The sequence below is a fragment of the Erpetoichthys calabaricus genome, chromosome 10 (assembly GCF_900747795.2).
Source record: "Erpetoichthys calabaricus chromosome 10, fErpCal1.3, whole genome shotgun sequence".
Lineage (NCBI taxonomy): Eukaryota > Metazoa > Chordata > Cladistia > Polypteriformes > Polypteridae > Erpetoichthys > Erpetoichthys calabaricus.
This window is the reverse complement of record NC_041403.2, coordinates 61,585,275-61,608,804: the sequence shown is the minus strand read 5'-3', so window position 1 is coordinate 61,608,804 and position 23,530 is coordinate 61,585,275. Positions and strand designations below refer to the sequence as shown.

The window sequence follows — 23,530 nt, the reverse complement described above, 5'->3', positions numbered from 1 at the left end:
CCAAACTGAAAATGCTTACCGACCAGATTAAAGATGGTACAGATCAGCTGGATGACGTTAAGCAGACATTCACGGCTCGAGTTGAAACAGCGGAACAATTGACGTCTAACGCCCATGAAAAAGCCACAGCTGCGAATTCCGAAAGCAAAAAACTTGGAGACAGACTTGCGGCCCTGGAAGATGGGTACAGAAGAAATAATATAAGAATTGAGGGTATACCTGAGAAACAAGAAAGCTCAAACCCAATGAAATTTGCAGTAGAATTACTGTCTAAAATAATTGGAGATGATTTTAAACTCGACATTGAGATTGCAGCTGCTTATCGCACATACAGGTCTAGTACCTTTAAACCTAGGTCTTTTATTGTCTGCTTCGAGCGACTATGATGTAAGCTTGACGTGATGGCACTTCTCAGACACAAGCAAGAGATTGTATTTGAAAATAATCTTATTCGTATTTTCCCCGACTTCTCACCAGCTGCAAAACGTGCAGCCTACTCTGACATTAAAAAGCTACTACGGGAAGCCGATATCAAATACAGCCTCTTGTATCCCGCAAAATTGAAAGTGGAAGTTCAAGATAAATATTATTATATTTTTTCAAGCAAAGACGAAGCTGAAAAGGAATTAAAGAAGCTGTTTCCGACACTCTTTTGAAAGTTAATAAGGAGCAGTATTCTATCAAGGTATGGGAAGGACCTATCATCTGCTCTCTGGATCCATATGTTTATGTCTTAATTAGAGTTATAGACGTGAGTGTGGAAGTGTGGAATTAAATAAAGTAGGATTTTTTTTTGTTTTTTTGTTTTTACTACCTTAAAGTAGACTGTTTAACATCATAAACTTGGTTTATTGCTATTTATACTATTACATTACACTATTATTACCATGTTTATCCTAGACTACTTTTTAAAATCATTCCCAGGGTTCATTATTTTTTTGTATCTTAATATCTTAAAATTGCTGAAGATTATTTTAAGCTTAAAGAATGTTAACGATTATATTTTCGGCAGATAGTAGTAAGAATTTAGCTGCAATGGATATCTCTATGTTTTAATTATCTATCGCCGCTGTGGGGTGGGGTTTGTTTTGTTTTGGACGTGCTCTGTCTCTTCGTATGTCAGAGGACCGGGACATCGCGATGTGGGATCAAGCCTCATGTGGGGAGGCAAAATGGGGGGATGGGGGGATAAGGGGGGAGAGAAGGAGAGCAGGCTATATCTAATCTATTCTTCTAATCCCTATAACTATAAATATCAATGCAACAATAGGCTAAAATGCAATAACTCATGGGGAATTTTGAAACTAAGATTGAAACTGCCTCATTACCAGTTAAGACTATAAAATGACATTAAAAACTCAGAAGCAATGTCTCCATGATGGGACAGTTAACTTTGTGAGCTGGAATGTTAAAGGCCTGAATCACGAATTAAAGAGAAAGAAAGTATGCTCTCACCTAACAGGCTTAAACGCTAAAATAGTATTTTTACAGGAGACCCACTTACTAAGCAAGAATCAGTTCAGACTACAAAAAGACTGGACTGGCCAAATGTTTCATTCTAGCTTTATAAAGAAAACTAGAGGGGTGGGAATTCTCATACACAGAACAGTTCCATTTGTAGCATCAGATGTAGTATCGGACCCTGAAGGGAGATATGTGATGGTCATGGGCAACTTATATAACAGTAAAATGATTTTGATAAATGTTTACGCACCCAATGTGGATGATAAGGAATTCATGCAAAATCTATTTGCATCCATTCCCAATGTGAACACTCATAAAATTATAATGGCTGAGGACTTTAATTGTGTTTTAAATCCACTCTTAGATAGGACTCCTGTGACAGGGGGGACGACATCTAATACGGCAAAGACAATTACACAGTTTTTAAATGATCACAACTTATCAGACCCCTGGAGGTTTCTTAACCCAAACTCAAGAACATATTTGTTCTACTCACCAGTGCATTATAGCTACTCAAGAATTGATTATTTTTTTATAGATAATAATTTCCTGCCTACAATTAAATCATGCAAATACGACACAATTGTTATCTCCGACCATGCCCCTCTCGTCTTGGACCTAAAATCATTAAGCCCCTCACACTCACCTCACAGATGGCGCCTTAACCCTCTTCTATTGGCAGACAAGAACTGCACAGAATTTATATCCAAACAAATCAGCTTCTTCCTAGAGACAAACACGCCCACAGAGGTTTCCGCAGGAACACTCTGGGAAACTCTAAAGGCCTTCTTAAGAGGACAGATTATTTCATTTGTTTCCCACAGAAATAAATTAGAAACCAAGAAAGTGTCAGAGCTAAGAAGCGAAATTACTAGAATAGATGAGGAACAAGCCAGGCGTCCAAGTGAAGCTCTCCACAGGAAAAGGCAGGCCCTGCATGCAGAACTTAACGTCTTAACAACTAAAGAAACTGAACAATTTATTTATAAGTCTAGACATCATTAGTATGAACATGGAGAAAAAGCTAATAAGCTTTTAGCTCAACAAATTTACAAACAAGAAGTTTGCAATGCAATACCAGTAATTACCAACACGAATCGAGAAGAAATTATAGACCATAAAGATATAATGCACGCATTTAGAGATTATTATAAATCCTTATATTCTACTGAGCTCAAAAAAGACAATACACAATCTAACGCATTTCTGGATGCATTACAGACACCACAAATAGATGCTTTAAGTGCTGAGGAACTGGATAAACCTCTAACGCTAACAGAATTACTAGATGCTATAAAGGCACTACAAAGCGGGAAATCAGCAGGCCCTGATGGTTACCCCGTAGAATTTTATAAGAAATTCTCCACTCAGCTAGCTCCCCTCTTATTGGCAACATTTACAGAAGCTAGAGACAACCAAATACTATCTCAAACATTTCGTCAAGCATTAATTACTGTCTTTCCTAAACAAAATAAGGACTTGTTATAATGTGCATCATACAGACCAATTTCATTCCTGAATAATGATGTTAAGATACTCTCCAAAATTCTAGCTAGAAGGATGGAGAAAGTGCTGCCCATGGTAATATCACAGGATCAAACTGGATTTATTAAAGGCCGACATCTATCTTCCAATCTCCGACGCTTGTTTAATGTTATATATTCACCAGCAAAATCAAACACCCCAGAGATATTACTATCATTAGACGCACAAAAAGCATTTGATATGATTGAATGGAACTACCTTTTCACTGCATTGGAGAAATTTGGGTTTGGCCCGAATATTTGTGCATGGATCAAACTACTGTATACCAATCCAGAAGCTTCAGTTTGTATTAATAACATTTGCTCAGACTACTTTAAGCTAGAACGTGGCACCAGACAAGGATGTCCCTTGTCGCCACTGCTGTTTGCAATCGCTATTGAACCACTGGCGGTTCACTGACGAAATTCTTATCAGATAAAGGGGATTGTCACAGAAGGACTGGAACAGAAAATTTCTCTATATGCAGATGATATGGTTTTGTATATATCAGACCCAGAAAACACCGTCCCTGCAGTTCTAACAGCACTAACAGAATTTCAAAAGATATCTGGTCTTAAAATTAATCTGAATAAAAGTATACTCTTTCCAGTGAATTCACAAGCCTATAAAATTAGATTGGACACCCTACCTTTTACCATAGCAGATCAGTTTAAATACCTGGGGGTAAATGTCACAAGTAAACATAAAGCTCTTTATCAACAAAATTTTGCCATCTGTATGGAAAAAATTAAGCAAGACCTAGATAGATGGTCAACCCTTCATCTCACTCTAGCCGGAAGAATTAACGTTGCTAAGATGAATATCCTTCCTAAACTTCTTTTTTTATTTCAAACCATTCCAATATATATCAATAAATCGTTTTTTAAACAGATTCAACAATAACCTCTTTCATTTGGAACTCAAAACACCCACGTATCCGAAGAGCGACCCTACAAAGACCACAGGCAGAAGGTGGCATGGCTTTACCTAATTTTCAATTTTATTACTGGGCAGCAAACATACAAGCCACAAAAACCTGGACACAAATAAATGAACATATACAGGCTTGGTCCGCAATGGAAGTAAAATCCTGTAGTACTTCTTTATACTCCCTGCTCTGCTCTCCAATAAATGCAAGTTATCACAAATATACTTATAACCCAATTGTGCTTTACTCACTTAGAATATGGAACCAAATTAGAAAGCATTTTAAGATGGAAAATCTTTTATCCGTGGCACCTCTGCAAGAGAACCACCTCTTTCAACCATCGCAAACATATCTAGTTTTTAATACCTGGAAAAGTTTTGGGATTAAAATGCTCAGAGATCTTTATATAGACAACATATTTACATCTTCTGAACAATTACGTTCAAAATTCAACCTCCCAGCTACACATTTCTTTCACTATCTTCAAATTAGAAATTTTGTTAAGCAGAAATTGCCCGATTTCCCCCACCTTGCACCCTCCACAATGCTGGAAAAAATACTGCTCAATTTCGAGGAATTAAACTCCATTTCCGCATTATATAAAATCCTATTAGAGTCCCTACCTTTCAAAGATCCAAGAGGACATTGGGAAGAAGATCTCTTAATCAATATATCAGAAAAGGAGTGGAAGGTAGCAAAGCAGAGAATTCACTCGAGCTCTATATGCGCAAAGTATAGAATTATTCAACTAAAAATTATGTATCGAGCTCATCTGTCTCGCTTAAAACTGTCCAAAATGTTTCCAGGCCAAGATCCAACCTGCGAAAGCTGCAACCAAGCTCCTGCCTCACTGGCTCACATGTTCTGGGCCTGCACCAAATTAACATCATTTTGGACCAAAATTTTTAAGTGCCTTTCAGACAGCCTTGTGGTCACAATCCCTCCTAACCCATTAACAGCTGTGTTCGGTGTTCTTCCAGACGGACTTGAAATGGAGAAGGATAAGCAAACGGTGATTGCATTCACTACACTATTGGCACGCAGACTTATTCTGTTAAATTGGAAGAATCCTAATTCTCCTCTGATAAGTCAGTGGGAAACCGATGTTTTATATTATTTGAAATTGGAAAAAATCAAATTCTCAGTTAGAGGATCTGTACAAAATTTTTTCAAAACCTGGCAGGATCTGATCAATATTATTTTAGAATAAGAGAAATAACTATGACCGCATTTAATACCCTGCCCCATCTCTTATTTACATATATATTTATTTCTCCCTTTCTTTTGCTTATTGTTGTCTTATTAAAAAGCCCTAAGCAATTCTCCTTTAGCTAAGCTCTCCTTCTCAGGGGTGGGGATTGATTTGTCTTCAATTTTGTTTGGTTATAAATTGATCTATTTGTATGGAATGATTACAATAAAAATTCATTTAAAAAAAATATTTAAAAAAATAGATTTTGTTTTTGTGTTTCAGCTTAATGGAGCACTAGGCATCATGATAAAAATGGAAAAAGACCAATAAAATATCAATGAAATGCTAATTCACATTAGTAAGTCAAGGCATAATCCAACATACCTGTAAATACAGTAAGTCAAATTTTAGGAAAACAGTGGTGGAATATCTAGGCAAGTTTGTGATTGAAAATTAAAATTAAAGAACTAGCATTTAAATGCATCAAAATTTGAATAAGAAAAGGCAAAACAATGCACAATGGATGTGCTTTTACATTAGATAGAAGTCATTTGACTATACCTACATACAAATGCAAGTGGGAGGTTGATTAAAAACAAACAGCAGATGTTCAGTTTGCTCAAAATTGTGGCCCTGGGCATTTCCAAGGCTGGGGCCTGTTATGAAGAAAGGGTAACAGTGCTGCATTTAGACATACCGTATATTGGGTTACAAAAAACATTTACTAGATTATTCTTCATATGTTGCTGAAACCTGTACTCTTGCATGGTCTCTTGCAGTGGAATTTCCCTTTTAAATAACAGCAGAGATTACTGTGTTTCCAATGGACATCCTTTATTACAACAGATCTGATGGAGCCTGCATGTGAACACCTTGGTCCACTATGACGAGATTGAAAACATATGGGAGATCATTACCTTATAAAGGATAAGATAACTGGCATAACATACTGTAGCTGTAAAACTCAAACTTTAAACTTATCAACACAAAGAGAATAGTAAGCCCATCTAACGCTTTTGTAGAGATAGTAAGGTGCTGAGATATCTAGATTGACTGAAACATCTTATTAATAGGAACATCTTACATATAAATATTACAGTTATCAAAAAGAGTTACTGCATGTGATTTCATCATCTCCATTGTATATTTATTGGCATGTGCAGTCTTGGTTACAAAAAAAAGTACATGGAATATTGTTCCTTGCACTTCCTCGGTTATCTCTAAAACAGGATTTTTTTAGTTGTTTAAATAGTTTTAATAATGAAGAAAATAATGAAAGCTAGAAATCAAGCATATAACTATGTTACATGATGGGGGAATCTTCCTGTATTTGTCATGGATCTGGATTTTAAAGTTTATGAATTTTTATTTCTCATATTTAGTCTTATTGTTATTTTAAAATAACATAATGATTGTGCCATCATGGTAGTGCCATTTTGTTTTTGTATTTTCTGATAGGTACCTCTGTTTTGAATCATATCATGTAGTTTCGACTGCCATAGTTACTGATCATGGTGGACCAATACTGCGACAAGTGACATCATCACATTAATGGTATTTAGGATGGCATTGAGACAAAAAAATTGTGTCCCCTTATGAAAATGCAAATAGCAACAGAAGAAGAATTGTGATATAGTAGGTGTTTGGTTAAAACTTAGAGAAGCAAATCTTTAAATAGCAATTAAAATAGGGAGAGGATACTCATTAGAATTGGGTCATTTGGCTTAGAATTTTGACCATGATTTTTGATGCACACACTTTCCAGGTTGTTATGAGCCGTATTTATGAGATTTTCCCAGTATTTTGACCTTTTTCCTGTTCCATTAGAACATTTAATCTGCTGGTCATTTCTTTTTTTCAATATTTTCCACTGCCACTTGTATAATCCAACAGGATAATTATAGCATTCTCGTTAAACACTTTCTTCTTTGAAATAACTCTCACATCTTCTAAAATACAGATTTTAACCTAGATCTCTCCCCACCTTCTCATTTTTCAGATCTAAGCTCATCTACAGTAATTATAGCAGGTGTCATCTAATTGTGCTCTTATATTGTCTATCATAGCTTAATGAGGAAGAAGTTACTGGGTCACATCAACTGATGTTCTAAATTTCCTTCTAACAATAGCTTCATTTACCAATTTAAACCCCAGTAAGATACAGAAACACTTCACACTTTCCATAGTCTCACCAATTTATACTCTTACCTAACTGGCAACTCGAGGATCATCTAATATTCTCAAATAAGTGTTTATATTCCCTGTTCTTTTTTCATGAATAACTTCCCTTTGTTTTGTTCTGTTGGGTTCACAATGCCCACCCAACATACAGTAGTTTACTTGTATTTGGAGTCTTCATTTACTGGCTCCCTTTTCCTAGCCTTTATTCAGAATCTATTCCTCTTGAATGGAAACCCATTTCCTGGATATGTATTTAATTTGTGTTCAACAGTAACAGAAACATTACTGAGATAAGGAAGACCTGCTGGGTGTGCTTATTATGCAAATTATCTACTGAATTTTGTTTTACAAAAATTGTTTTGTGTTTTAATCTTTGTTTTTCTACATTATCAGTTTTTTGCCTTTTATGATAATATGTATATGGCTTGCTTGTTAAATGGTAATATAATTTTACTTGTAATAATTAACGGAAATTAATAAACTGTGTTGTGGTAAATGTGTAAATATATTTCTTCTTTCTGAATGTTTGAAGAAGCTATAAAGACTGGAAGGCAGGTTATGAAAAAGGCACTAAAGTTAATATTAGCTAAATCCAAAAATTAGAATGAGGCTTCACAAATGCAGGGTCCCTGTGTGACCTGTCAGGATGTTAATAGACTGAGTTAAAGCGGGTACCTTTTGATCTGATAAACAATAAATGTGAAAGGTTCAGATAAGCAGATGTCTGGCGGGAGAGTTTCAGACTGCCAAGTTGTTTATCAGTCTAATGGGGGAGGCTTGAGCAGGACCCAGATAAAGTGTTTGGCAGCTCTTCTCTAGAGAGGTGTTGATCACAGATGGAGGGAATGATGGAATGCTGAAACAGTACTGCAGGGACAACACCTGAGAATTGAAAACCAGCAAACTCTAACTATTTCTGAGTAGGACTGTGTACAAGTGACATGTGGGCAGCCGTCTGTGGCACTCGATCACTTCATGAGCATTCGGTTTTCATGTAATGAGAAGGTCTCTAAATATATTAGGTACATAAAGATAACCCTATAGAGGAAATGAGAGAAGGCAGCAGGTATGTTAGATGAGCCCCCGGCTTACTATTTCATTAACAACTAAGCCTTTAAAGGTTGGAAGGAAGACAGAAAACAAAACACAAAGAGCTGCCCAAAACCTGATGCGTGGCATTAATTATAGACTTTCCCAAGCATGCCAAATTATAAACATTATCCACAATGCGTTCATGTTTCCCTAATGTACTACTTACTATTGAATTTATAAAGGGGCTGTTAGAGCCCTTCCTTTGTTAGTATACTGTGATCAAATATTCAGAGGAAATCACGCATACAACAGGTGGCAGTGGTCCTCAAACGGCAATAGTTGGGACAACCGCAAGGGTGCTTAGGAGATGGAGTCTGGAAATGCAGCACTGAGGGGATCCCTGTGGACAGAAGGTGCTGTCGGGGGAAGACTGCCCAACTTTCTCCATGGCCTGGAAGTACAGGTACTTCCAGGAAGATACCACATGAAACTGGAAGTATTCCCAGTTACAGCTTAAAAAAATAAGCCTGCTGCTACACATGGACAAGTCAGAGTCTGGAGGCAGCGGGGCAACACTCAGCCAGTGGTAGAGTGGAGGAAAAATTTATTTGGATTGTTTGTGTGTCTGATTACTGGGGGATTGTGAAGAGGTACTTGTGAAAATAAAACATCTTTTATTGTATTCACATATTGTGTGCTGTATTGCTGTGTCTGTGGTTTGGGGCTCTCAAGACCTGCTGCATTAGTAAAAGATTTGCAGGACTGGGTTTAAATACACTGATTAAAGTTTTTCTTAATTATTCATTTATTTATTTTAGGCATCACTACAGCAAAAATGTATTTAATTAAGTGGACTCACAACTTTGTATTTTTATACTTTGTTCTGTTCTTTTGTTGTAGGTGGAGTGGTGGATCTGAGGCTTGGGATCTGTGCTGACAATCGGAAGGTTGCCAGTTCAAATCCCATAAATGCCAGAAGTGATTCCACTCTGTTGGGCCCTTGCACAAGACCCTTAGCCTGCAATTGCTCCATCCTGGGTATGACGTTAACACGCATCCAGCCCTGCAAGCAGGTCCTCCAACTTACAGGGAGAACGTGGGGATTGGGACAGGATTGGCACTCCAGCCACTGTTAAAAAAACCTCACACCATTACATTCGAATTAGTGTGGTGTTGAGGTGTCACCTGCTGTGCTCAGGTCCTAATTTGTGATCCTGAGGTGGTTTGACGTGTAGTGAGTGTGGCAATGCACTGTATTAGTGCATGCTCCCAGTCTCTCTCTCTGTTCATTTACTTTTCTATCTATCCATTATCATATCCACTCCGCCCAATAGGATTTCCATGTTCTGAAGCCTATCCCGGCAGTATCTGAGGTTCATAAGGTCATTATTGTTGCATGTGCAGAGAACAGTGAAATTCTTACTTGCATGTGCTAATGAACATGAAACATGTTGCCAGGGATCCAACCCTGAATGAGCAGTATTGTTCATAAGGGCACTCAGTTCTGTTTTATTTTTTTCCTTTGCTACTACCTCCAAGGGGTCCAGAGTGTGTGCTATAACTGAGCCTGCCCTTTTAATTAGCTTGTTGATTCAGTGGGCCTCTCTTGAAGTGATGTTACCAGCCCAGCACTCCTGATCACTGATCTTGACAACGATGCTGTGATCTTCACAGAGTCAATGGAGGCTCTGATCAGGGCTTTCAAGAGACTGAGCGAGGAGTCTGAGTGTCTGGGCTTGCGAGTGTCCTGGATAAAAACCCAGATCTAGGCCTTTAATGACCTCTTGGGCACAGCCATCAGCAGTGTGTCTGTCTGCGGAGAGTGTCGACCTTGTCGAGAGGTTTACTTACCTTGGCAGTGACATTCATGTCTCTGGTGACTCTTCTTATGAAGTCAGTAGATGGATTGTGAGAACATGGGGGGTCATGAGGTCGCTGGAAAGGGGCATGTGGTGCTCCTGATATCTTTGCAAAAGGAAAAATGTCCAAGTCTTTAGAGTTCTGGTGCTTCCTGGTTCGCTACACGGTTGTGAGACATGGAACCATGGGTATGACTTTGTGTTGAACGAGCTATTCCTCTTGGAATTCAGAATGTGGCACATTACCTGCATTATGAGGGAGCGTTAGTTACGGCACTATGGCAATGTGGTGTAATTTCCTGATGGTGATCTGGATCACAGAATTGTTATTGTTGAGGACCTGAGCGTCTGAACCAGCCTGAGGGGATGCCCACGTAATATTTGGGTGCAGCACATAGATGGTCCGGGATGTGGGACTGGACTGCATGTCTGCCTGGAAGGGTTGCCAACCAGGATCCCAAGCTGTTTAATTGTGTTATGTGTGAGGCAACGTGCTGTACCAGTGCATGCTCCCCAACCTGACCTGACTTGCATTGGTACAACGTGGAGAACCTGCAAGGTAAACAGGTGGACATCAAAACATAAGACGTTTGACATATGTGAGGAGGCCATTCAGTCCATTGTGCTCATTTAGTTAGCCAACTGGACTTTTTAATAATTATCATGGTTTCAGTTGCAACTGCATGGCACAGTCATCCATCCATCCACCTTCCAAATCTGATTTATCCTGTGTAGGGTAATGGGAAAGCTGGAACCTATCCCAGCAAGCATAGGGTGCAAGACAGGAACAACCCCCTGGACATGGAGTTTGTTCAAGATTACGTTTTTTTTTTTTTGAAAAAGTACATCTTAGTTTTTTTCATAAATCAACTTCCCCTTAATTTCCATTGGTATCCTTGAGAATCTGATCCACTACTTAACTGAAATTACACTGCACTAATTCTTTCAATGCCTTTGATAATTCTCAAAACCAGACTTTGTTTCCAGTAATTCTATTCATTCTCCTTTTGTTCCATCACAGTGGTTTTACTTAGTTTTCCTTCTTTTTCATTCAGCCATTAACACAATAGAAATAAAGTAAAATACAGTACCGCCCTGTATCTATCAGACTTAACCACCTCCAGCAGCCCTTGATTGGAATGTTATTTATAGCATTTTTCATCTATGCCATCCTTGGTGTTCTTATTTTTTAAACTTAAACATTGATTCATTCCTCTTCTTGTATGTCTAAGTCTATTTTTGAATAAGCAAAGGCTGCTGGCAATATCTCATACACTCTCATGTATGCTATTCTCCATTTTATATATCATGATAAACTAATCTGGAAAAAAAACTTTATTTGTGAACTCTGCATATTTTTCAAGAAGGAATCTTAAAATGGGTTGTTTGTTAGAGACTTGTAAATAGTAGAATTTAATTGATTTATTTTACTTTCTTACTGTATGCTTTTCTGGTGCTTTGGTAAAGAACCAAGATGAAGAGCTCCTGTCCTCTAATTGACTAACTGATTAATTAAGACAATCCATATTTTATTTTTCTATTTTGTTTTCTGCAGGTATGGTAAATTACAGTGAGGTGTCAGGATATCCGCTGGTTCAGCAGTGGAAGCTAAAATCTATTATGTATCATGTTAGACTCAGCCAATGGACTCTATCACAAGGTAAGTGCATATCACTGCAAATCTTGCTTTCACGCGGCCAGACTGTTATAAAGGATGGCTCTTTGTATTAATTAACACTTAAACCTTAAAATGATATTGGTTTATATGTACAAGAAACAGGTACAAAATGGAATGTTCATGTGAAAGCCCAGGAAAAGAGCACTCGGCAGGGCATATTTCAGGCACTAAATATTAATTTGATGTGCCACAAACTTTGGCCTAATAAGCTGTCAGCATTCTGTAGCTTAATAATATTTCAGTAAAACCAAACTGCTGCCTTTTGACAGGCACTGTTGGTTCGCTATGTGTGATCATTCCTTATAGATATTTTATATTGTGTTGTGTCAGCTGCACCAATTACCATTGTCAGGGATGTCAGATAATGTGCTGCATGGGCAGTTCTCCTCTCCAAGAAGCTAAAATTAAAAACAGCAAACTTTCCTCACCCAAAGTGACTGAGCTCCACCTTTTCTCTCTTTGATAAATGCATGTTGTCATTTCAATTAGGATTTCTGATAGGAATGTGCAAATGTTACCTCTGCTATTGTTTTCCAAGCATTAGGAGCTAGTTGGTTGAATTACTGAATTATTTCTTTATTATACAAGTAATATATTTAAAAAGTAATAATAAATATTACTTATATAGTGCCTTTCCCATGCTCCTTATGCATTGTTGCTAAAGTCTTAGGTAAGGATGATCTATTTATTGATACATAATAAGTATTAATAATTAAACATCAAGTGTTAGCTTCTCAAAGAAGTTAACAGCACTTAACAGTCTTGAAATAAAGGGAGGTAGCACATACAGGTGTCACAAATTCATAGTTTGAGTTCCAATACATCAATAAGAGTGGTCCTTTTCAGGGCAAGTGTCCTTTTTTTCTGGGGGTCTAGCTATTTTTCCAATTACCAAAATATGTAATAAATAGTCAACTGATGTGAGTGACCTCTGGCAGTTTGTGAGTGGGCCCTGTTATTGTTGCTCAATCCTGGGGTGGTTCCCTGCATTACATCAAAGGTGCAAGCATAGCCTCTAAATGAATTTACTGTACACTGTCAATTAAGTCATTTTAAGTGGTCTAGGAAACTGCTGCCATTATAAAATTACAGTTGAGATTTTTTAATCATTTAGAATGTTCAAGCGTTTTCTTTTTAATTGGAGCTCTTCAGTATAACTGGTGAGAAAATTATATTTTAATCTAATGTTTTTAAGTTTTCTATTCGAATAAGTGGAATCAGTTCTTATCAGTCCTACTTCACATGAATGGGCCAGTAGGTGACTAATGAGTCTGCTACTTTAGAAAGTTTAAGATATTCACTATGAATTATTTAATGATGCTTATGTATGTTACAGAACTACAAGTAATTGCTGTAATTTTGGATTTTCTATTTGCAGTGCATTACATAAAGAAACCATAGATACATGGAATGAGTTAGCAATCAGTGTAGTAGACAGCAGAACTATGCGTAGGTGAATAAAAATTGACTAGCTACGAGGTGTGATCAAAAAATATGATGAATGTTTAAATAAAAAAAAATGATTAAAATAAAAGACACATTGCCATTAATCCCCCTCAAAATACCCCCCCCCCCCAATTCAAACACACAGTTCTAGAAATCCTCTTTCGTCATTGTCTTTAGTTGCACTGTTGTGGCTGCCTCGATGTCCTTAATCAAGTGAAAACGTTTACCTTTCATGGTCATTTTGACTTTGGGGTAGAGCCAGTAGTCGCACTGTGCCAGATCCAGTGAATTTGGTGGATGAGGACACACCATAATGTTTTTATCTGACGGAAATTGCAGTACTAGAAGTGATATGTGACACGGAGCGTTTTCATGATGGAGGGTGAAACTATCTGCCCATTTCTCAGGTCATTTTCTACACACATCGTTTCTTAAATACTCTAATAAGCCTGTAAAATATTCACAGTTACTGTAGTGTTCCTGGGTACAAACTCAGCTCAGTTCCATCAAGAACAAAAAATACAATCATCATCACCTTGATGTTGGATCTTGATTAACGCGGAGGATGTCAAAGCAGCAACAAAAAACTAAAAACACTCATGAAAGAGGACTTTCAGAACTACTTCAAAAAGTGGCAAGAACGATGGGATAAGTGAGTTAGAAGCAAGAGGGAGTATTTTGGGGGGGATTAATGACAAGACATCTTTTATTGTTATCATTTTTTTTAATTCAACATTCACATTTTTTTTGAGCACATCTTGTATGTTAGGTTGAATTACCTTGTCAAAACATGTCTTATGTGACTTTATAACTTTGTCAAATAACTCCAACCTATACCTAATGATAATCACATTGTAAAAGTGCAACATTTTAAGAAATGTGAATTTTTGTGAAAAACAGTTTTAACTTTTTTAAAACATTTTCTTTCAGTTTAAACTTCTGTATTCAATGATCAGCATGTGCACTTTGTGACAGTCAGTTGCATGCATGAGCAGTGTTATTACTCATTAAATCTCTGATAACAGACCTCCTGCTGGTCTATTCATATGTCACTAACAGTGATAACATCTATCCAGTGAAGTGATAACAAATTTTTTGGGTAATATTTTATTCTTTAGTTTCATTTACATTTAAAAAAAGATTTTTTTCAGTGCTACACAGTACCATCCTAAATTTTTATGCATTCTTTTGAAATGTATACAGAATATGTAAAAGAATGAAATTATCTTTGAAACAGTTAACCATTAATGTATTTAAGAATGTGTCTGAAGTTAAGAAATTCTAGAAGTTACATTTAAATAAAGCAGCTATGTATTTCAGCACAAATATTAAGGCTTCAGTTTTTTTGGTTTCAAGCATATTATTGATAAAACATTATATGAAGTGGATATGAACAGTAACATGAAATTCTCAACAGATTACTTCACTGAAGGCTATATTCATTCATTTTAATATCTTCAGTGTACATTGAAAATGGAAGATGACATAGATCTGAGGCAGATGTGTGTAGCTGCTTAAAAAAAATGACATGTCTTGAAAATTTTTATTATATTAGCTGTTTGAGCCAGGTACAGGCGCCTACACAGGACATCTAACAGCTCAGAAATAAGGGGGGCAATAATGGTGGGTAAACAGCATAGCATTACAGCATATTTGAGTAGTAGATATTGAGAGGGCCAGTGTTTTCTTATTTGTTAAGGTTACAAAAAGTAATAAGTCATGACCTTTTCATATATACTTTATGTGTGGGTGAATACAGATCTGCCCCATTCTCAGTTTATATAGTTCTGATACTGCATATAGCAAGGAATATTTTGCATTATACATTGGTATGGTCATATAGAGTCCTAGATGACCCCGTTTCCCCTTTTTGTACTCTTTATTGAAAAGACCTTAACAAAATGTCACAAATCCCATACTTTTAGCCTTCGTGTGTTATACTATCTTTTATATCTTTGGTCTCAAGCAACAAGATAGAGGAATAAAACAAACAGGACAGAGAGTTGCACTTTTAACTAATTATTATGTAAAATAAATTTTATTATTACTAGTGGCTTTACAAACCAAAACCATACAACCTGATAATGCCAGATGTGCAGTTTCAGGAGGCCCATTAACTTACTGTTGTATTCGATGTAGATCAGGGGTGTCAAACTCCTGTCCTGGTGGACCACAGTGGCTGCAGGTTTTCATTCTAACCATCTTCTTCATTAGTTTTTGCTGCCAATTAAATTCTTTTGCCTTAATTTTAATTAACTTGACTCAGGCTTCTTTGTTGTTTCTATTTCTTTAATTAGCAGCCAAACAATAATGAGATACAAAACAAGTCGCCACATAGGCCAGCTCACCTGTGCCCATCACACAATATCTGAACATAAAGAAAGGTGAAGGTCTCAGTAAGGCTGTTTTGATAGTTTTCTTAGAAAAAAACAGAAAAAAAACAGTTATGGAAATGTCTGCTGTGTCGGAATGAGAGCAGCAACAAGCTATGGAATTAAATAACGGGTTTAATTAACAGCAAGAATCGGCTTCTCATTAAGAAAGTGGTTGGAGTGAAATTATTTGGTGTTTGAAACCCCAATTTAGTTGGTTATCTGTCGGCTCGTTTCACATCTCATTTCTGTTTGGCTGCAATTTAATGAAGAAAAGAATCAATTCTGAGGACTGAATTCTTAAAAAATTGGCAATTAAAATGGAGGGAAAAGAAGTTAATTAGCAGTAGAAACTGTCCAGTGATTAGGAAAAGGGTTCAAATGAAAACCTGCAGCCATTGCGGCCCACCAGGCCCGGAGTTCGACACCCCTGATGTAGATGGTTTCGACAATTAACTGATGGACAGATAGTGTTGTGTTTCATTTATGTTAATTAGTTTCTACTTTGTTTTTAATGTATTTGAAGAAATGTATTCCCTCATATGTGATTGTTCTGTATTTACTGAGTGGTATAATCTGTTCTTGCATATTGCCCTCAGAGTTGTTGTGGCTCTCTTCCCCTGCACTTGGTGAAAAGCACTGTGTAAGAACAAAGCAGTTTGTACTGTTTTACTGAATTTCTGATGTGGCAATGACAGATTAGTCATCTAGCTCTAGTTATTTTTTGTGTATTGTATTTACCCCATTTTTTGACACCCATTGCACGTCCAACCTACCTGGAAGGAGGTCCCTCTCTGAATTGCCTTTCCTAGGATTTCTTTCATTTTTTTTTTTCCCCTAAAAAAGTTTTTTGTTTTTGGAGTTTTTTCTTATCATCTTAGGTAGTCAGGCCTCAGGGGCTGTCAAAAAACAGGGCCTATTAAAGCCCATTGAGGCTTTCCTTCCGTGATTTTGGGCTATACAAGAAATACATTGTTGCTGATACTGATTCTTCCTGGTCAGCTCATCATCTGCGTAGGCCCAGGCAGCCAGTCTGTCTCAATATGGCAGCTGAGACGGAATTGTCTTCTCTTAATGGAGGGAATGGCAAGAGAGGAAATATCTTTGTAAGTCTTCCTCCTTATTGCCCTTATATCCCCTTGTAGCTCATGACAAACACAAATGTTCCAGGAATAGCTCAGGCATGGCTTGCTGCCTCAAGTCCAATTTTGTTTCTTGTCAACATTAAAAAAAAACAAAAAACAAAAACAGGAAATGTCTTAAGTAATAAAACCAGCCCACTCTGTCACAGCTGGACAGTAATTCAGTCATAAAGACTAGTGTTCCTAAAGCTTTGGGAGGAGGAAATCACAAGGACTTACTGAGAGAATGCAGCTTCTTTTTTTAAGTCATAATTAAGTCTTAAATGACAATTCAAAAACACTTATCAAAATATTAAATATTAATATCCACAACAATATCTTACATTTTTAGAATGTGCTAATAATTAACATAGTCTGATTTCTTTACACTAATAATATAACTTTAATTCAATTGTAAATTATTTTTTTCAAATATCTTACAGCTTTCAACACTGCAGTCCACTCTTTGGATGGGGCTACTCAACGAAGTGACTTTGTATCTGTCCTAAAAGAGTTTGGAAACCACTTCATACAAGAAGCAGTCTATGGATTTGAAGAGTCATGTGTTATCTGGTATCCCAATAAACAGGTCCAAAAACAGCTGTGGCTAGAATACCAAGACATCAGCAAAGGTACTGGTTTTCTTCAGAGGTCTGAGTTTTTCTTTAACTTTTTTATATTTAGTACTGCAGATGAAAAATATTGTTTCTATAAGAAAATTGAGATTGTATGGCACCATTGTAACATTGGATCCATGTGTCAAAGATGTGAAACAACAAGATTCCTTATTAGATAGCGCTTTGAGTACTGAGAAAAAAGCGCTATATAAATGTAATGAATTATTATTATTATTATTATTAGTATCATAGTAGATATTATGTTTTTTTTTTTTTCTCGGATCATATTACTTACATACCTTATGGAACAAAAAATTCCATATTAAGCAGGGAAACTACTGTTTTTTTTTCTGAACTATATAACATTATTAAACCTGTATAATCCCACTAAGGATCATGTTTCAGCCAGCATTTTCTTTCTGGTGGTTGTTCATGGTTGTGTTTCTTTTCTGTTTTGCTTAATTTTGTATCATTTATCTGTATGAATATGTGTTTTCTTTATAATGCACATTTTTCTATGTCTGTGCTGGGAAAGGGGCCTGGTCTAGGTTATGATCCTTGTGTTTAATGGTTAGATCCCTATGGGCCCGGGCCGCCTGCCAATTACCACCAGGAATGGCCCTCCATCCTACTTAACACTAGAATCCCTGAAGCCTGCAAAAAATGTTGGAATGCCAGGCCACCTTAAATTCCCTCGCACCTCCTCATCAGTGTCTTTGTTTTGCAAATGTGTCGATCAGCACCGGCAGCAAGCAGCCTGCTGTCCCATCCCCCCCACCGACGCAGCTCAAGTCGGACAAAAAGTTCTCCCAGCTCAAGTCTGTTTATCTGGGCGTGAGGTAGGTCTGGAATTGTATAGGGTAAATAATATATCGTTATATGTAACACATGCATTTCATGTGTGTTCGTCTACAACGATCTGTGTAAATGTAAGATGACAGGAAATGTGAGGCAAGAAGTGCTGAACACGTAACTAAAACTAATGACAAAATGTTGACATGAAGTGCATAATGAGTGAAAACTGAAGTCCAAATATCAAATAAACACTTTCACAAAAGGTACAATTATAACAAAACAAGTGCACTTTTATTCAAGACTATAATATAGAAAAGGAAATTGGGTTAGGGTACGACGCTTACACGTCTGCTTGGTTGGTGCAGAAGTAAGAAATGCTGTCTCATTATTAGGAGGTTGCGAGTTAGATTCTTGGCCCTTCTTGCATTTACTGTTTTGAGTAGTGTGCTGCTCTTATTGTTACTATTATAGAATAAAAAACATTGTCATTGCACATGTAAATTATCAGCATGCTTGTACTTTTTGTGAAAGTGTTTATTTGATATTTGGACTTCAGTTTTCACACATTATACACTTAATATTAATATGTTGTCATCAGTACTATATAACATGAAAAAAGTTTCTGTTTTAGTTATGTGTTCAGCATTTCTTGCCTAACATTTCCTGTCATCCTACATTTACCCAGATCATTGTAGACATGGTACACACATGAAATGCATGTGTTCCAAATAACAATATATTATTTACCCTATACAATTCCAGACCTCCCTCACACCAAGATAAACATTTTGTCCAACTTGAGCTGCATCGGTGGGGGAGGATGGGATAGCAGGCTGCTTGCTCCCAGTGCTGATTGGCACGTTTGCAAAAACAAAGACACTGATGAGGAGGTGTGTGGGAAATTAAGGTGGCCCGGCATTATGACTTTTTTTGTATGCTTCAGGGTTTCTAGTTTTAAGGCAAGGCTTTTCATAGTTCCAGGGAGTTCATGTCAAATGTGTTAGGGAGTAGAGTGTTTCTTATGCTTACTGTTCCTTTTGCCTTGCTTTGTGATTTCCTGGATTTTTGAACTTGTGCTCTGTTTTTTGACTATATCTTTGGTTTTCACATTGGGACTGTGTTTCCTGAATTTTTGAACCTCTGGTCTGTTTTATGACCACAATTTTTGGATACTGTATTGGGATTTTGTTGGATTGCTATGCCTATTCAGGCAATTCCTTGTGCTTTACAGAACTTTGTGTAATAAACCTTTTGTTTCTATATAGATTTGTTCTCAGCCGTTCAGGTCTCCAGTCCCTGTTTTTGACGGTGTTTTCTCCCATCTAGTGGGCAACTTTTGAAAGTGTTTTTGCACCTGTGGTTTTAGGACTTACCAGTTTCAAGACACTGGGCAGTACTGGGCCCAAGGCAGGGAACAACCTTACACATTGTGCCAGTACATCTCTGGGCTTATTCACAAACAAACATAGACGAGTCAATCTTAACACACTAAGTATTCTAACATGTACATCTTTGAAAATGTAGGAAATCAACTGGAGTGCCTTGAGGATAACCCTCACAGACGCTGGGAAAACATGTAGACTCCATGCGGGTAATGTCTAGGTGTACAATTTAAACCACAATACCAGGTCTGTGAGGTGGAAATGCTACTAAATGTGTCATCATACTACCCTTAGCTTTTACATTCAGTGTACATATATACTCACTGAAAAAATTGTTAGGGACACTATACTAAAATTGGGCAGGTCCTCCTTTTCCTCTCAAAACAGTCTCAGCTATTCATAGCATGGATTCCACAATATGTAGAAAATATTCTTTTGAGATTCTGGTCCTTGTTAAATGACTACATCATGCAATTTCTGCAGATTTGTCAGCTGCACATTCATCCTTTTCTACCGCATCTCAAAAGTGTTCAAATGGATTCACATTCGGTGACTGTGAATGCTGCTGAAAAACACTGATCTCAATGTTGTGTTCATGTTAAATTTTGCTTTGTGACATGATGCATCATGCCAGAAGTAGTCATCAGACGATCGATAAATTGTAGCAGTGATGGCATGTTGTCAATACTCAAATAGGCTGTGACATTAAAAAAATGATTGATTGGTGTTAACAGACCCAGAATGTGCCAAGAAAACATTTCCCACACCATCACCAGCCTGTAGATTTTTGACGCAAGCCAGGTTGTGTGCATGGTTTCTTGCTGATGGCATCAACTTCCTACCCTACCATCCATGTACCTCCGCAGAAACTGAGATTCATCAGACCAGGTTAAATGTTTTCTAGTCTTCAACTATCCACATTTGGTGAGCCTGTACTTACTGCCTCAGCTTTATGTTCTTGGCTGACAGGAGTAGAAACCAAAGTGGTCTTCTGCTGTTGTAGCCCATCCATCTCAAGGATCAATGTGTTGTGCATTCTAACATGCTCTTCTGCTCATCCCAGTTACATAGAATGGTTATTTGAGTCACCATACTCTTCCTGTCATCTCATTCTCCTCTGACCTCACTCATTAACAAGGTGTTCCCATCCACAGAACTGGTGCTTACTGGTTAAGTTTTTTTTTTCAACCATTCTGAGTAAACTCTAGAGACTGTTGTCTATGGAAATCCCAAGAGAACAGCAGTTACAGAAATACTCAAACCAGCCCATTTGGCACCAACAATCTTGCTAGGGTGATCACATTTTCTCCATTAAGGTGTTTGAAGTGAACATAACCTGAAACTCCTAGCTTGTATCTGCCTGATTTTATGCATTGCACTACTGCCACATGATTGTCTGATTTGATAATTACATGGATAAGCAAGTGTAGAGGTGTTCCTAATAATTTTCTCAGTAAGTGTATGTCTCTGTGCTTTATCTATGCTACTTCTCTTTATATTCTGTTTTCCATGTGTTTTACTATTAACATTATCAATTGTCTGTTGTAGACAGATTGGTTTGAACAAGAGTCTTTTAAAGTATATGTTGCCTCTGTTGCGACTGTCTGCTGTTCTATCAGTGTCCTAGTATGTTTTACATTTATTTGTCATTCAGTGAATCACATTCTAGAAATTCTATGTCTATTAAAACAAATTTAAAAGACGTTCAAATTCAATTCCTGATTGCCTGTTAATTTAAAGTTAATGGCCTGGTATTAGTAAACCTGGCCTGATTCTCATTCATAGATTCAGTTGTGTGTTAAGTACCCTTATACTCTATGTTAACTTTTACTTCAGATGATTGATGATTCCCTTTTTTAATTAAAGCTCAAACACTTTCACACATAAACTGCCACTCCTCTTCATTGATAACTTAACACATTTATTTAAATTAAGCACAGAGAAACCTCCTGGGTAAACAACCCTCAAGCATGCCAGGGTCACATACTTTGCAAAATGAGTATGAAGTATTAGGTAAACAACTTACAATGAATGAATTTGATTTATTAAACAATGCAAATGACTAAACTACTGAATTCTTAGATTTTTTTTAAATGTTAAGTAAAAATACCTTAAATATCTGTGTATGATGGACAAGCAGAATCTCTTCAAAGACCAAATGTAACGTCAAGAAACTCTCATAAAAAAACCTTACCACACTTTGGCAAATTATAATAAGAAGGACAAACAAAGCATTTTTTTTTTCATTCTATCTGTCAAATCTTTTTAGAATTGGTATGTACAGGATCAAAGTAAGAGAAACAAAAAAGAGGTTTCAGTTTCCACCAGCTGTATGCTTTTTCTGCTTCATTTAAGCGAAAAAAAACTTGATTTTATCTATCAAAGTGAATAATTTAAAGGAGACATTGAACCATTTGTAGGACAGTCTTTCTGTAAGATTATTGAAAATCTTTCATGCTCATTTGATACATCCACAAATAAAATGGGTGGGTGAGGAGATTTTTTTTTTTAACTGCAATATGTTTTTTTAAGTGAATACATGGAATATAACACACTCTTCACCAGACCTTGTTATCCTGAATAACATACTTCCTGGATTGGCTGGCTTACAATAAGGATTTTGCTAAATCATATTATTTTCTAAGCCCACTTAGTCTTAAGTAAGGTAACAGGGGGATGAAGCCTATCCCAGCAATCATAGGGTATAAGCCAGGGACAAATCCCTGGACAGAGTGCCAGTCCATCTCAGGGTGAGCACACATACCCACATGCATACCCCATACACACACCCCCCACTGGGGCCAATTTACTGATGCCAACCCATCTATCCTGTATGTCCGTCGACTTTGGGGGGGAAACTGGAGTGCCTGGAGGAAACCCACACATACATGGGGAGAACATGCAAACTTCATGCAGTGGGGGCTCAGGCCATGATCCCCGTCTCCTTACTACAAGGCAGCAGTAGTGCTCCCCCTGTGCCACCCCAATAATTCTCTTTTTGTAAATATATTTAACTTCTTGTAGCAGTCCTCTCAACCTCCCTCAACACTGACAGAAACCTTAAAAGAAATGAATGTGCAAACATAAAACATTATTTGTGTGCTTCCCAGATACTTAAAGTTGTAAAACCTATAGAGCTATGCCATTTAAATTTTCCAGTTATGTTGTGCTAACTGCAGTATGTGTATGATGTCCCACATAGCCCCGTTCCCTTCCTGGTTCTACCTACCTGAACCTGCACCTTGTATTTATTTAAGAAAAAAAAAAAAAATCTATTATTTGATAAATTGCATTTTCAATCAAAATTCATGCTAATGCTCAAAAAAGATCCTTTCTGTCATGATTTGTGTGTGTTTTTGTTTATTTTTTCTTGTTACGAAAAATGATTTCACAGACTTCTAAATAACATTTTATGAGTTTTTGCTTTTTACATTAGAAAATCTCACAGTAATCCTGTCTGTCTTTTATGTTTTGATTTGGGTGCTGTTTATTTTATTTAATCTTATATAATGAAGGTATCTTTTTTAATTCTCTTCCTTTTTAGTTATTCTGGTGTGTATTCAGATTATAGTGTGTGTGTTTATTTATTTATTTAAAGAGCTTCTGTAAAAAGCCAAATTTGGGGACAAATAAAGTTTCTATCTATCTATCTATCTATTGTAAAATAAAGACACAACAGAGCATAAAGGTTTGGGGTTTCCGGCCCCGTATACTGTAAAGAAGATTCAAAATGAGGTTATACAGTCCAAAGTGCATTTACTGGTTTAACTGTTAACAATCACATGGCTTGATGGGGGAACATTTATAGAGGGGACCGGAATTGAACAGAGGAATGCTGGGTAACGAGGAGTGGTGTAGTCTGGGATACTGATGTCATCAGAGGGAAGGAAGATGTGGAAGTGGAGTAGCGGGAGGTGATTCAGGGTGTCGTCGTTTCCT

General features: G+C 37.0%; 1 protein-coding gene across 3 annotated transcripts in view; it reads left to right on the top strand.

The window, feature by feature from the left end:
* astn1 (astrotactin 1) overlaps positions 1-23,530 on the top strand; it is a 1,266,263-nt gene that overhangs the window by 884,949 nt on the left and 357,784 nt on the right. For all 3 annotated transcript variants that reach the window (XM_051933197.1, XM_028811318.2, XM_028811317.2), the window contains 2 exons: positions 11,736-11,840; positions 17,241-17,429. In XM_051933197.1, the coding sequence (XP_051789157.1) occupies positions 11,736-11,840; positions 17,241-17,429 (294 nt within the window). The remainder of the gene's footprint in view (positions 1-11,735; positions 11,841-17,240; positions 17,430-23,530) is intronic.